The 15,160-nt window shown below is 41.4% G+C and overlaps 1 protein-coding gene across 1 annotated transcript in view; it reads right to left on the bottom strand.

Annotated features, from left to right (window-relative positions):
• The window catches only part of LOC149084519 (uncharacterized), a 41,206-nt gene that overhangs the window by 14,363 nt on the left and 11,683 nt on the right, over positions 1-15,160 (bottom strand). The window contains exon 2 of the mRNA XM_089235494.1: positions 3,478-3,989. Within this exon, the coding sequence (XP_089091620.1) occupies positions 3,478-3,989 (512 nt within the window). The remainder of the gene's footprint in view (positions 1-3,477; positions 3,990-15,160) is intronic.

The raw sequence follows: 15,160 nt of genomic DNA, 5'->3' as shown, positions 1-15,160 counted from the left end.
CTGTCAAGGGAGTATTCCTGACGTAAGAAACAACGATTTCTCCTCGTGGTTAGAGAATGAAAATGTCACACACACATACACACACCATTAAGCAAAACAAATACATAAATACAAAAATTCCATAATAAAAAAAAAAGAAAAAGAACAGCCATTTTCTTAGATGTCGGCGCCAAAAATGGTCGCCAATCATTGCGGGGGAGAGAGAAAGTGAAATAGACAATGCCTATTTTGCCTTTCATAACGATGCCGATTCAGAAGAGCCTGAATGAATGGGGCGTCCAAAGTTCTAAATCTTACGGATGAATGAGTTGTAAGTCATGTTGACATTCGCAACATATACACTATATAGCAAAGCAAAAATAGTAATAATCACAATAACAAAAAAAACAAAAAAAATCGTAAGAAAGGAAATATAGTTTTCTACTTCGTCTTCAAGAAAAGGATTTTTTTGTTTTAAAGGAAAATCCGATTTTCTCAGATTTATCATCGTCATCAGTTTCGCAGCCGATTCCCGATGACAAAAATAAACAAATAAAGAGCACCTTGTGAAATCACGTGCCAAAAAATTGTTTCGAAACAACTTTAGTCGTATTTTTTTCCTCTAAAAAGCTAAAATGAAGAAAAATGTCTCGTGCGCACATTAACGCCTATTGCTATAGAAATGTTCTTATACGGCGCCAAATACGGTTGCACCATTCGATGTTATTGCGTTGAGATTGAAATCGTGCAGAGCCATTCACGGTGCTTTTTTCGATGTTTTCCCAATTTTGAATTGAATTCGTTTATGGGGTGGGGCGGGGGGCGATTGATTTAATGCATGCATAAAATTGACATCATCACCATCATCATGCCCCCTCCAGCACATTTTCAAGTCTATCTTCGCCTATGCGTGGCTCCCTTGTGCTATGACAGAGGTCTTCAACCTTTTTTCCTAGAGTCGCGAGCACTGCCTGCACCCATCATCAAAAGAAGAGCACCCTTAACAAGTTTTAACAAACGATTGTGCGAAATTAGGATGATTTCAATCCTTGAATGCAATTTACACAAGGTTCTAAATTGGAATGTTCATCAAGTGCTCGCGAGCACGAAATCGAACACAAGCATCGAGCACTCTGGGGACTTTAGGGAGCACGCTGGTATTCGCGAACAAAGGGTTGAAGATGCTCGTGGAGTAGAAGAAAGTGGAAGGGGGAATATAGAAAGGGGAATAAAGTAAAAAATTTATGGGGGGGGGGGGGGCCTGGTTGTGCGTAAATGTCCCCAAATTACAATTGCGCGGAAATGACGTGTGTATCTGTCACCAAACCTTTTTTTAAGGTTTTAATCTTTTAAAAATTTCTAAAATATTCATACCAGGAACTTATGAACCTCTAACCACACATGACCGAGAGAATATTGTCCAACTAAAATTTGTCATTATGAGGTGATTATGCCAAAAATTGTTTTGCTTTAAATGTTTTCTGGCAATGAAAACTGTGCATTATAGTTAATGATATAAAAACAAAATATAAGTATTTTTTTCCATTATTAAAAAAAAAAGAATATTCTCGATTATTCTCCAATTTTTACATCCAGGGGAAATATCAGAATTCTCCGGAGAATCCTGATAATATTCTCCGGAAAATATTCTCATCTCACATCTCTAGTTGTGCGGTACAAAAATTCGTATAATAGTGTTATTTACTAGTGTTATCTACGAAGAAGAGTTTTTATCCCCCCCCCCCACCCCTCTTATTTTCTTGGCTTTCTTTCCAAGATTGTTTTGTAGCAGCGCTGATTGTTCTGCACCGTACATCGCACTTTTTGGCATATTCTGCTTTGGGGAGTGAATCCCCCCATTACAATGGATTCGCACGTAATTGCACTATACTACTGTACTTCTCGAAGACCGTCCATCTCTTTGGGAAAGAGCGCAAACCATCCCAAGATGGTCTCTCTGGGCGGTCATGTCTGTCTGTCTGTCTGTACTACTGTCAGTGGCGTATTTACAGGGAGTCTTATTGCGCTATAGTCCAGGGCAGGGCCGCAACTGGGGGAAGGGAGCAGGCGGGTCTGGTGCCCCGGGCGCTGAATCAGAAAGGGGCGCCGAATTCACTCTTTAACTGTTTCTTCTACATCAAGGGGCGCCAGAGTGCCGGCTTGCCCCGAATGACAAAGTATCTAGTTGCGGCCCTGGCAGAGTCGTCTTAAGAGCATCGAGGGCCCCCGGGCCAAGTGATTTTTCCGAGGCCCTACATGACGAATTCTCAAAAAATTCAACTACTTCCAATTTTTCTGAGGCCCCTCTTCTCTTGAGGCCTCCGGACCGTGCCCAGGTGGACCCATGCGTTAAGACGGCACTGGGCCCTGGTCCAGGGCAGCAAATTTGAGGAATGAGTTTCTAAGAAAAATTAGTAGAACGGGAGAAGGGAAGCAAAATGTGTATAAATGTGCATAACTTTAAATAAATTCGCCTCTGCTGAGAGTAAGGGGGACTAGGTCAGCGAGTGATAAAAAAAAATGACCTAGAGAATTTGCAAGCACGTGAGTGAGCAAAAGGGTGACCTAGAGTTTTCAAGCACGTGAGTGATCGAAAGAGTGACCTAAAAAGGTTGCAAGCACGTGAGTGAGCAAAAGGGTGACCTAGAGAGTTTGCAAGCACGTGAGTGAGCAAAAGGGTGACCTAGAGAGTGTGCAAGCACGTGAGTGAGCAAAAGGGTGACCTAGAGTTTTCAAGCACGTGAGTGATCGAAAGAGTGACCTAAAAAGGTTGCAAGCACGTGAGTGAGCAAAAGGGTGACCTAGAGAGTTTGCAAGCACGTGAGTGAGCAAAAGGGTGACCTAGAGAGTGTGCAAGCACGTGAGTGAGCAAAAGGGTGACCTAGAAAATTTGCAAGCACGTGAATAAGCAAAATACAAATAAAAAGGCCACAACAGAGAAAGCTTAACAACGTGGCTAAAAAAAAAATTTTCCATAAAAAGTTATCTAGAGATGTTTGTAAGCACGTGAGTGGGCGGAAGAGTGTTGACCTAAGAGTGTAAAAGCATATGTGTGACCAATATAGTGATCTAGAGCGTGTGCAAGCAATTTAATAACCAAAAAAAAAAAAAAAAAAAGACAGAGCATATGGTAAACATGTGAATGATCGAAAGAGTGGCCTACAAAAGCAACCAAAAGAGTGGCTTAGAACGTGTGCAAGTATGTGAGTGACCAACCAGTCTGCAAGCATGTGAGTGACTTAGAGACATAGGTGTATTTGCACTAGTGGAGGAGGCCAAGCTGGTTGTAGCACAGGTAGCGAATTCGAGGAAAAAGTAGTCAAAAGAATTTAGACTAGAATGGGAGAAGGTCGGGGTAAAATTAGTGTAACCCACGGGCGGCAAAATCATAAATGCAGCTCTGACCATTGTATGAGTATTTCGGTAATTAGATCTACCTTCAGCACATACACATATCTCCATATTTACAGTACGTTTACCGATGCGTCATTTACTTACTATGACTGTTTCCAAGAGGGCACCGTGAGGACGTTGGGTGAGAGCTGGCATACCGGCGTCGTTCCAGCGGCCAGCACAGCCGTCGGCGGGGATCCGTAATCGCTTCCGGGCGGACTCGCGGGCTGCGGCAGCGCGCTCAGGAACTGGTGGTTGGTCAGCAGCGGCAGCGGGCTGTACGGCGTCGACGATACTACCTGCGTGCAGGATAATTTGTCGCTGCTGTACGATGGGGGATGGACGGCGGCGTTCTGCAGCGGGCTGGTGGAATAGTAAGGGAGCACAGTCTGTATCGCGGGCACCATGGTCGTCGTGCCCGTGGCGACGGGTATGGGCGGCGTCGACCCATTGATGTTGCTGGCGTTCAGCAGCAGCGTCGTCGAGGCCGGGCCGCACGGCAGTGGCGTGTGCACCGTCAGCAGCGGGATGCGGGGACACTGCAGACCGGGCATCGTCGGGCTCACCGGACACACGGCGTGTGGAATCGTCGAAGGCGCTGGTCCTACCACCATATTCTGGCACAAGGAAGAGAAAAAAATAAATTGTAATATTTGCTATGGTCATTAATTAGAATCAATTTTCAATTTACAATATGAATTTTTGCTGAGCTTATATTATAAGACAAGCATGTTCAACCTACTGCTCGGTTGAAGCACCAAGAGTGTTCAATGCTCATGCCAGATTCGGTTCTCGCGAGTACTCTTAATCAACTCTTCAATTAAATAACTCGGTAAAAATTGCATTCAAGAGTTACGACTATGAAGATTTCAAGCATACGTTGCCGTAAGGCTTTCAGTGGCCCCTCGGAGTAATATGATATGGCCCGCGACCTAAAACCTTAATTTTGTGAAAATGAACTCAGCGCCACGTTTGCAGATCACTAAGTGACCCGCGGCATATTTACAGATGACTTACGACACGTGAGGAACAGTTCCAGATCACACAAGTGGTCCGCGGTACATCTACAGATCACTGTTCCAGACACACGAGGGCCTGCGGTATATTTAAACATTATTTAAGCGACCTATGGCAAATTTACAGATCACTCAAGTGGCCCGCAGCACCATTACAAGTGATCCGCAGCAGATTTAGACCACTTAAGTGACCCGCAGCATATTCGCAGATCACTGAAGAAACCTACTACACAGTTTCAGATCACTTTAGCAGCTCGCAGCGCATTTACTTAAAAGATCCGCGGATTATTCACAGATCACTTGGGTGGCCCACCGTACATTGCCCCATGACACATTTGTATATATCACTGAAGTGGCTGTCGAATACTTAAGTTGCCCGTGGCACGTTTTCAAGCCAATTAAGTGGCCCCGCACTCTAATAAAGGTTGAGCACCTTTGCCGTAACGGATACTGTTTATTTCGGCGCAGGAAACTTATGACGGCAAGTAGCACAAAAATGGTTTCACACCCGTATGTATTGTGTATTTTCGTGCTGCACATCGGTTTAAACCTTTAAACCAACAATAGTTTTCTTTTAAGAACTATAACATATAGTTGTGTTTCTAATCAACAGGTGACAGCACGGTTCCTAGCTCAACGCGATTTCTGGTAATGCAGGCAAAGTACAAATTTAAAATCTATAATAAGGCAGAAGATTAAGAAATTTTTTTCCTCCTAATATTTTTTTTTCGCCAGTTCGTATATCATTAATGCCAGTTTGCGAAAATGTGTCCACTTAATTTCTTTGGAAATTTCGATTTAAAAAAATATATATATACGTACACCCCTTCCGATATATTTTTTATGCAAATAATTTTTTTCCCAAGTTCATCCAGGTGATATTTTTCGGGCAAGTAAAAGATTGATTCGGGCATCTATTAGTTCAAATTACATGCCAGACTGGGCGTGTAAATTTTTGAAGATTTGTCCAACCCCCTTTTACACATATTTCTTCTATGGAAGAGTTGATAAACTTTAACTGACTTATAATAGAACGTTGGTGATTTTCTAGCTATTTCTTCTATTCGGTCATAGGAAGTAGCATCTGTAAGCTTTATAAAGCGCCAAATAATAAAAAAAACTGACATAGCGTTAGTACACTGTGGTGGAAGCAGTGCTGTCCCAGAAGTCACGTTTGGGGCACTACGTGTTTTTTGACTTTCACTAAGGAAAAAAGTGCAACAGAAGCTCACAGAAATGACTCGGGCGGTTATGCTTTTTCCTGCACTATAGTCTGAACCAATGCTCCCCAAAGTGGGCAATGAGGCGGGGAAGGGGGGAATAAATGCTACGGGTATATACAATGTGGGGTCCTATGGAATCAATCAGGAAATTTGGGCGATGAGAAATTTTCCATCTGAACGGGGGAGGGGGGGTTGAAGCAAGGCCTGAACAAGGTCGGAAACAAAAACGGCAACACTGTCGCAAGAGCCAAATTTTAAGATGGGAGCAAGGCAACCGTTATGAAATCATCGAACTTCATAATGGTGGGGGAGGCAAAATCCCTGTTTGCCCCCGCCCCCACACAAAAAAACATAGTATAAACATAGTTATGAACCGAGGTTGACGTGAAAAATTTGGGAAACTGGTCGAGGCCAGTTGTTCTCAAACTTTTCACACCCGCGGCGACTACTTTACCCTTGCTTATTTATCCGTTCCTCCTTGGAAAAGTCCAGAAAAGAATTATTTTAGATAACTGACAGGGCGCACACACCAATACATCAGCTCTTCGTGACGCGCCTAACAGAGGTTGGTAACTATCCTAAGTACTGCGACGCACACTTTGAGAATCACTGGTCAAGACCGTCTTCGCACATGGGCCCACTTAGAGCATAGCCAAAGCCTCCTAGATAATACCATGTAGGAGGCTTTGGCATACATAGCCCGGGGACCTCATAGTGACCATCAAGGGCATTCCCAGGATGGACCTTTTTTTCCCGACCTTTTTTAAACTTTAAGAGTTAATTCCCTTCGGCAGTGCCGTCTCCAGGACGCAAGGGTCCATCGGGGCACTACCCGGGAGCCTCAGAAAATCGAAAAGTTTCTAAGTAGGAATTCTTCGAGAATTTTCCCGGTAGGATTCAGTTCAATTTCAACAGCATTATAAGATTCTTGGTGGCTGGCAATGGAATTGTTGGGGCCCGAGAGCATCTCTTTCCTGGGGGGAGGGCGCCCATGATGTTGTTGAAACGGTCTTCCGGACACATCCCGATTCACATCTCTTGAGAAATATCGAAGCGATCACCTCTCTTTTACGGACGAATTTTTTTGTCACTGGAGTCCGCAAAAGTGGGTTTTAATGTATTATTATAGACTAATGATTTTTCAACCCATTCCCCACTTCGGACCATGTTTTCCTCTCAAGGTTCCCCTGTCTTATCTGGTGCCCCCTAACCCCTATTCTCATGCGAGAGCGAGACTGTTTTCACTTATTGAATTGAATTAAATCAAAACTAAATTTGTAATAAACAAAAATTTTATAAATATGATGGACCTCTGGAACCCTGAGCCCGGCACGGATCCAGAAAGGGGTTGGTCATCCCTCTGGAGAGCCGAATTATATTTAAAAAATGGGCCTCTGTAAAATACTGGACGGTCCTTAGAACCTACACAATAAATCGACCCTCCCGATACATTACCCTGGGGTATAAATGCAAAATGAAATAAAAAAGCTTCAGATAATACCATCTCTTCATAGGAAAACGCCAACTGGGGCGAAAATTGCTGTAGTTAAGGGAGGCTGCTTTGACTCCACTCAGTGCTTCACGCTACTAATGCATGTTACAAGGAATTGAAATGTGTGTCTCTGTTGTATTGGTTAGCGCACTTGCCCGGTATGCAGGGGGACCCGGTTTCGATTTAAGGAAGAGACAAATCGATTTTCTTCCCAAATATCGGTTTCGGCATAACATCCAGAAAATTAAATTTCTCAAAAAAGCTTCACTTTTCACCTGGTGGTCGAAAAGTGAACTATTTTTTATTTATTTCATGCATCATCTCTCTCATGGTCTCATTAAGATATACTAAAAATTTGGCTGTATTCGAAAAAGCAGTTTTTGAGAAAAACTACCCAGAGCACACGGGAACTTCAATTATAATCATTCTGTGCTTACACTCGGAAATCATAGTACCAAATTTCTTCCTGCAGGGCCCTTATGGATATGAGGGCCCCCGGGCCATGTCAACATTTACCCATAAGTTAAGAAAGATGGACCTTGTTCTATTGTTCTATGGACAGGTCTGTGGTCACATTTCCCCCCCCCCCCACATATTTTTTTTATTTGAAAGCTTTATTTCGTCACCGATCTCTGAGGCGTCCTTCACCATTTGTTGTGCCTCCCAATGCCATCTGATTTTTACCCGTGGCCCTCATAAAATATCCCAGTACTGCAAGGAGGGTCCATATGGCCTAAGGTTGAGAATCACCGTTGTAGACTACTGCATCCGTTTATATAAGCAATATTATACAGCATCCGCTCCCAGAATAACCGAAATCCCGCGCATCGTTTTGAAATGCGCGTATCGGGAAAAAACCCTTTTTCCTCTAAATAAGTAAAACAGGAAGCGACGGATGTCCGACTTACTGCCCTTGTCCTGATGATCCCACCGGGAATCAAACGTCATCGCTTAATAATCAAAACACCAACAGCAATGAAAACGTGAAGTGACGCAGTCATTACGTACTGTTCCAAAACATTTTCATTTCACGGAAAACCCTTCAACACCCTATCACAAAGCGAGAGGGTAGGCAGGTGATGATGTTATTCTCAATTTTTCCACTTCATAAATGAAGTAGAAAATCAAAAAATCAAGTTCCTTGGTCCTTTCCACACGCGCGCTTCTGCTTAATATAAATAAAACTCTATTCTATATTTGTTGATCGTATCATTAATTGTAATGTGTTCTCGCGGGACTGGACATAAACAAGCGCGCAACACACATAAACATACAAACATCTGCCTCGCGCAGGTGCAAATGAAGTCCCCCACAACAATTCGATAAAACACCAGCGGCCATCCCTGAAAAAGACGGTGTGTGCTGTTGGACTGGTAACGAAAAAATGATAGTTTCTCGTGCGGAGCCACAACAAAGTTTTCAATTTGGGTTCATTATGTACAACAGTTTTTCAAACTTTTTGTTCCATCTCACCCCCTTCTTTTGAAATTTTTTTCTCTGATCGCCCCCTACTCAAGCGAACCCATAGGGTCCTACATTAAACCAGTAGCTTCTATCGCCTCCTCTTTCCATCGCCCACCAGGGAGCGATATTGCCCACTTTGGGAAACACTGATGTACAAGGTGTCCCATAAAGTCGTAAATAGTTTAAAAATTCATAAAAATCGTATATTTGATGGGGGTTTTTTTGTACAGGAAAAAAAATAATTTGTAATTTTTGTTGATAGAGGGTGCTACACGGAAGCAAATCACTCTGAACTTGAACCTTTCTTCGACCTCTTATGTGTCTTAAACGTTTGTAAAGCTTCAGCCGGCGATTCGTGGTTGAGGTAAAACAACTTCACCAATTTTACTGTATACGCCAATGAGCATCACATGAAAACCTTATGTGCGTGCTCAGTAACGGGAAAATTAAGAAATGAGCTGTTATCATACACCCTGCATTTTATAGGACTCCGATTTACATATTTCCAGTGATTTGCTTTCGCGTAGAGTGCCTTCTATCGACGGAAAAAAACTAGTTTTTTCCTATAAAAAAAAGCAACGACAACAACACCCCCAAAAAATCCCCCTTCACGAGAATAACTTTTCCGCACACCGCATTCAAATACAATGGAACCTCGATATAACTACACTCTGCAGAATCGACAGGCAGTACTTTACATTATAGTATAATCGTTTCAAAACAACGAATTTATGGGACACCCTGTATACATTTTCAATGTAGGGTACATGCTATATATTCCGAGTAAGACGTAAAAAAAAAATTACTAAAAGTGTACACGGGAATTCTGAGGAAACAGACATCTACAAATGGCATGTTTGAATATACTGAGATGAATTAAGATTCAAAGTTTGATTCATAGAAAATTCAAATTCGATTGATGTAGCTCGCAGTGAACCCCCCCCCCCCATTTCCCTCGCGTAGGTCCTTGGAACCTTTAGTTGGATAATTATCCAAAGCAGCGTTTCTCAACCTATGGTCCGTCCGCGACGATGTCATAGGTGGTCTGCAGGCAGACTTGACAAAATTAAGACATCCGTTGCAGTTGATATTAATAACATCCATGATATATGTATGGGTTCAAATAAACTAAAAACTTCATACTGTGCACCATACAATATCGAGAAGAAGCAGGAAATTTCGAATCCAAATACGGGATTCCGCTAAATTTTGCCAAAAATTGCAATTTATTGCTTTAAATGCAATTTGCTAACCATTGCTGAAATTGCAGAAGGGTATGGAAATAAATTGCTGCTACAAATAGGGCCGTCTTAAGAGCACCATGGTCCCCTGGGCCAAGTGGTTTTTCTGAGGTCCTACCTGATAAATTCTAGAAAAATTTTACCAGCGCTCATTTTTGTGAGGCCCCTTTTTTCCTGAGGTGCCCGGATGGGCCCATGCGTTAAGACGGTACTGGCTACAAATCGCAGTAAACATAAATGTATTTCTCGAAAAAATAATATTCAAATGATCTGATGACCAAATTTCATTGAGAAAAACGGTAAACTGGGGATCTTAAACAGTAATCCATAATTTATGGGACATCGCCAATTGTCATCAAAAATATTGTCAGAAGTAGGCACGTGCCTGCAAACTCTCTAGGCCACTCACTAACCTATTCCCTTGCTGCCTGAGCAGAGGCGAATTTAATGAGGTTTATAAAAATGTTGCCACCCTTCTCCTATTCTCCTAACTTCCTTGGCCACTCATTCCTCAAATTTTCCGCCCTGGGTTATTGCCCGCTAAGCCCCCCCCCCCCCCCGGGAATACGTCACTGTCCTGTATAGTAGCGATAATCATGTATGTAAACGTATACTTGCCATATATGAAAAAATATGTTTGGCTATTTCGCATTTTCAAAAAATTAATTGAAATCTTTCACTTGAGTATATATTTTATAGCAATGCAATAATATGCTGCTATTTTTTAATTTAACTAAATTTTAAGTTTGAGCTTACGTTACCGAAGGGAGCATCCAGCCTCCGCGACGGTAGCGAAATCAAATGCAAGGAAATCACGTGACTCGGTGAAAACACAAGTTCGTGCCTGGCAATTTGCCCATAGAAATGTACAGTTCGGTCTCTAAATATTAGGTTTTAAAGATAAAAAAAAAATGGAAAAGTCATGCTGGAGAGAACTTAATGCTAAAATATTTCCTTCATTTATCTGGAACTTTCCTTCATTAATTCTGGAATCATTTCCTTTTAGTTATTATTACAGTTCGCCGCCTGGCAGTCGAGTGGTTAGGGAACTAGCTTCTCACTGTGCAGGTCTGGGTGCGAATCCCGGTTCGGGCATGGATGTTTATTAACACTAACAAATTCCCTGGACGGATCATGCTGATCCCTTGGGAATACGTGTAATATTATTATTATTTCTTTCATTACTTCTGGAACAATTGCTTTCATTACTTCTGGAACAATTGTTTTCATTACTTCTGGAACAATTGCTTTCATTACTTCTGGAACAATTGTTTTCATTACTTCTGGAACAATTGCTTTCATCAATTCTGGATTTGTTTCTTTCATTAATGCTGGAATTATTTCTTTCATTGATTTCTGAAATTGTATCTCATTAATTGTGAAATTGTATCTCATTAATTGTGAAATTGTATCTCATTAATTGTGAAATTGTATCTCATTAATTGTGAAATTATCTCTTTCATTAATGCTGAAATGATATCTTTCATTAATGCTAAAATTATCTCTTTCATTAATGCTGAAATGATCTCTTTCATTAATGCTAAAATTATCTCTTTCATTAATGCTGAAATTACTTCTTTCATTGATTTTGGAATTATCTCTTTAATTAATTCTAGAATTTTTTTTTCATTAATTTTGGAATTATCTCTTTAATTAATTCTAGAATTTTTTTTTCATTAATTTTGGAATTATCTCTTTAATTAATTCTAGAATTATCGCTTTCATTAATTTTGAAATTATCTCATCGATGCTGAAATTAGTTCTTTCACTTATTGTTTTAAATTCCTGTGGATGCCATAAGAAAATAATGGGGATTGTTTGTTTTCACCGAGTCACGTGATCTTCCGACGAATGATGTTGGGGACACAGTTCTCAGCCTTGGTTCGCAGCACTGCCAAGGCGGGGGCTGCTGTCGTCATACTCTCTCCAGTAATAAAGCTCGATGGCCCACACGTTAAGTAGATTTAGTAAACGCTGTTTTGATGATTTTCATAGGGGGTCCCCCACTGGCGCATGCGCATAGGTCTACTTAACCGGAGAAAAAAATAGAATGACAGATTAAACAAATAAATCCCTTACCAACTAAACGGCGTGTAAACGGCCCTACCGTCTGCATATATTTTACATATTTTAAATAAGTACTTGACAACTTATAAAATTTAGTAAACTAATAAATCACTTGACGCGTGTAAACGGGACTCAACAATAATAGAACGGCCGGAGCAGTCATTTTGACAGTTTTTGATTTTAAAAACGATATAATCTCGACAGTATTTGACGTGTCCGCACTCAATTTTTGGTGACTTCATTCAGGGCCGTCATTTCAACTTTTTCCGGGGGGGGGGGGGGCAAAGCACATGTACTCAATGTATGTATATATATATACCATTTTTAGTGTATTTCCAAATCCTGCCCCCCCCCCCTCCTAAATGACGGGCCTGACTTCATTATTTCTGTATTTCTCTTTGTGTAGGAAAATTTCAAGCCGTTGAATGCATGTTTTGTTCCGGAGATATCGTGGTTTATACCTAGAACAGCCGAGAACGGTCATTTTGACTGCTATATGTAAATTGTATATATGTTTTCTCCTTGCAGAGCAGGAGTTGGATGCTTTTGCTTTAGGGGCCGTTCAAGTATTACGTCATCATCGATGGCGGAAGGGGGTTTCCGATTTGCTGACTTTTGATGACAAGGGGGAGTGGGGGGGGGGTTGGATGATGCTTTCGTCATAAACCACCCTTTATGAAAATATGAAATATTCTTAATGGCGTCTTACTCGGTGAGCCAAAAACGAGAAAAACCTATTGATAGTTTGTGGGCACTTGAAGTAATATTCCCCCCCCCCCTCCAACTATTGTTAAGTGCCCTACAGAGCACTACTTTAGTGATCTCTAAATTTTTCGCGGATCCAAGTGATCGGGAAATGTGTCCGGGCCGCTTAAGTGCTCTGGAACTGTGCCCCGCATCACTCAAGTGATCCGTAATTATATGACGCGGATCACTTAAATAATCTGAGAATGTGCCGCGGTAACTTGAGTGATATAGAACCGCACTGGGGGGGGCACTTAGTGCTCTAAAACTACGTCACATGTCACTCAAGGTATCTCTAAATATGTCACGGATCGCTTAAGTGTTCTGGAACTGTGTCCCGGGTCATTAAAGTGCTCTGAAAATGTGCCACGGACCGCTTCAATGTTCTGAAATTGTACCACGGGACACTTAAGCGATCTGTAAATGTGCCGCTTAGTTCATTTTTACAAAATTAGGTTTGAAGAGGGCAGGCCGCATCAGATAACCTCCAGAGCCATATTTGGTCCGCGGGCCAAGGGGGTTTATGCGATTTATCATTATATGACTTGGAGGGTGGGTCGCAATGAATTTATTAAAGATAAACTTTGAGTTCATAGCCTTCAAATAGCATTGAAATTAACAGAAATTGATTATAATAACATATAAAGGTATTTTCTTCCGAAATTTCAATTAAAAAATATTTTTTTGCATTAAAAAAATGAATTTTTGATCGTGGGGAGGGGGGGGTGCGAGCCCCCTATACCCACCTGTGTACGTCTCTGATCCCACCAATATGTGTTAAGATTCAGAGGGACAGAGCTGATGACGAAATTTTGCTGACAAGTGGGGGGGGGGGGGGTCAAAAATTGCTAAAAATTTGCTTACGTAATACTTGAACGGTCCCTTAGGTTTACTCGCTATCATTCGCTGATGGCATGCACAACATTAACACATACACTCACGAGTTACATACGGATAAGAAAAAAATAATACAGTATTTGTTGCATCATGTTATTAGGCTAGCTATAAAGGCTATTCGCGGGGACAGCAGAAATTCCCGTACGGTTAAACCCTTTTTAACGGACACCCCTCAGATGCGTTCACCCCTCCCCTTTCGGGCAACTTATATAATTTCCTCCCCGTAAAATAAAAGTATGCACTTCAAACCCCTGATTAACTGTCGCGCCTCTTTCACGGACGAATTTTTTTGTCCCACCGATGTCCACAAAAGAGAGGTTTTAGTGTGTGTGTGTGTTCACAACCAAGAAACACCATTTCTTATTTAGCTATAGTCTCCATTATCAAAGTTGAGGAAACTTTTTTTTTCTGATCTTGACCTGGCAAACTCAGTTTTTGTTTTAGTTAGACTTCACATAACTCTTCTTCGTGTCTCCATCTGTTTTGTAAGCTTCCCAGGAAACAGAGGTACATTTACAATGTGTAGAAATGGCTCTTTAAGAAGATGGACATGTTTGAACAATGATGATTAGAGCCCGGAAGTTCAGGCGAAATGCCATAAATGCTTTTTTTTTTTGCCTATTTTCATCTTAAGCTTTTTTGGTAAAAATGCCTTTTTTTGAAGTTTTCGTGCCATAAATGTGTGTGTGCCTGAAATGTTCTAACATGAAGTTTATTAGTGAACTTCAGAGGCCATAATCTGTAAATATTTGCTTAAATATCCATCTGTAAAGGATATTTTGAGCATCGAGAACGTCAAAAGAATGCTTTTTTCTTAATTTTTCCACTCCCAGTATCGCAACTAGAAGGGGGAGTAGGCGGGTCTCGTGCCCCGGGAGCTGGACTAGAGGGGGGCACAAATTTTATTCTCAAACCTCTCCTTCAACATTACAAGGGGGCGCCAAAATGTGCACTTGCCCCGGGTGACTAAACATCTAGTTGCGGCCCTGTTAATTATAATCATCATCACCCCCCCCCCTCTCTTCCAGCCCCATTTAGACGCAAACAAGTGATCTGAGAGATGTGTTGCCATGCAATAACCGAATGGTGTTGGACCCAAACGATTTTGTTTTAGATGAACGCAGTCCGTGTTAGAAAAGCAGAAAAAAATTAGAAATTTGTTTCCCCACAGGCTTCACATAATATGTCTTGCTCAGGCATTGGACTATATTGTATGTATATAGTTTGCCGATGATTGTCCCAAGAGGTCATGAATTGCCGTCATGGCTCACACAAGGCGGGGTAGGAGCAGACATGGCTCTGAGACCCATGTTGTTATGATTTCTTTTGTACCATAAATGCACTGCAAATATAACCATGGATATTTATTAAACATATATATTTAATATATATTCGATTAAATTGGCCAGAGTCGCCCTCAGGGTGTATGACAGATGGAGCCACACAGGGCCATGCGCTTGAAGGAGTCCCCGGATACGTGGTAACGTGAAAAAATAATAATTTTTTTTTACAAAAATAGAACAAGTCAGTCATGTTTCAACTATAGAAATGATAATGATTATTCCCAATGATACAACAAATAAACGAGAATTATTCGCAACTCGAGGGAACCCCAAAGATAACTTTTTTTCACCGGTTCCGCGC

This window comes from Pholcus phalangioides, unplaced genomic scaffold (genome assembly GCF_987345545.1).
Source record: "Pholcus phalangioides strain wild (caught in Gottingen) unplaced genomic scaffold, Ppha-v1.0 ptg000008l_1, whole genome shotgun sequence".
In the NCBI taxonomy this organism is placed as follows: domain Eukaryota; kingdom Metazoa; phylum Arthropoda; class Arachnida; order Araneae; family Pholcidae; genus Pholcus; species Pholcus phalangioides.
This window is presented reverse-complemented; position numbering and strand designations above follow the sequence as displayed.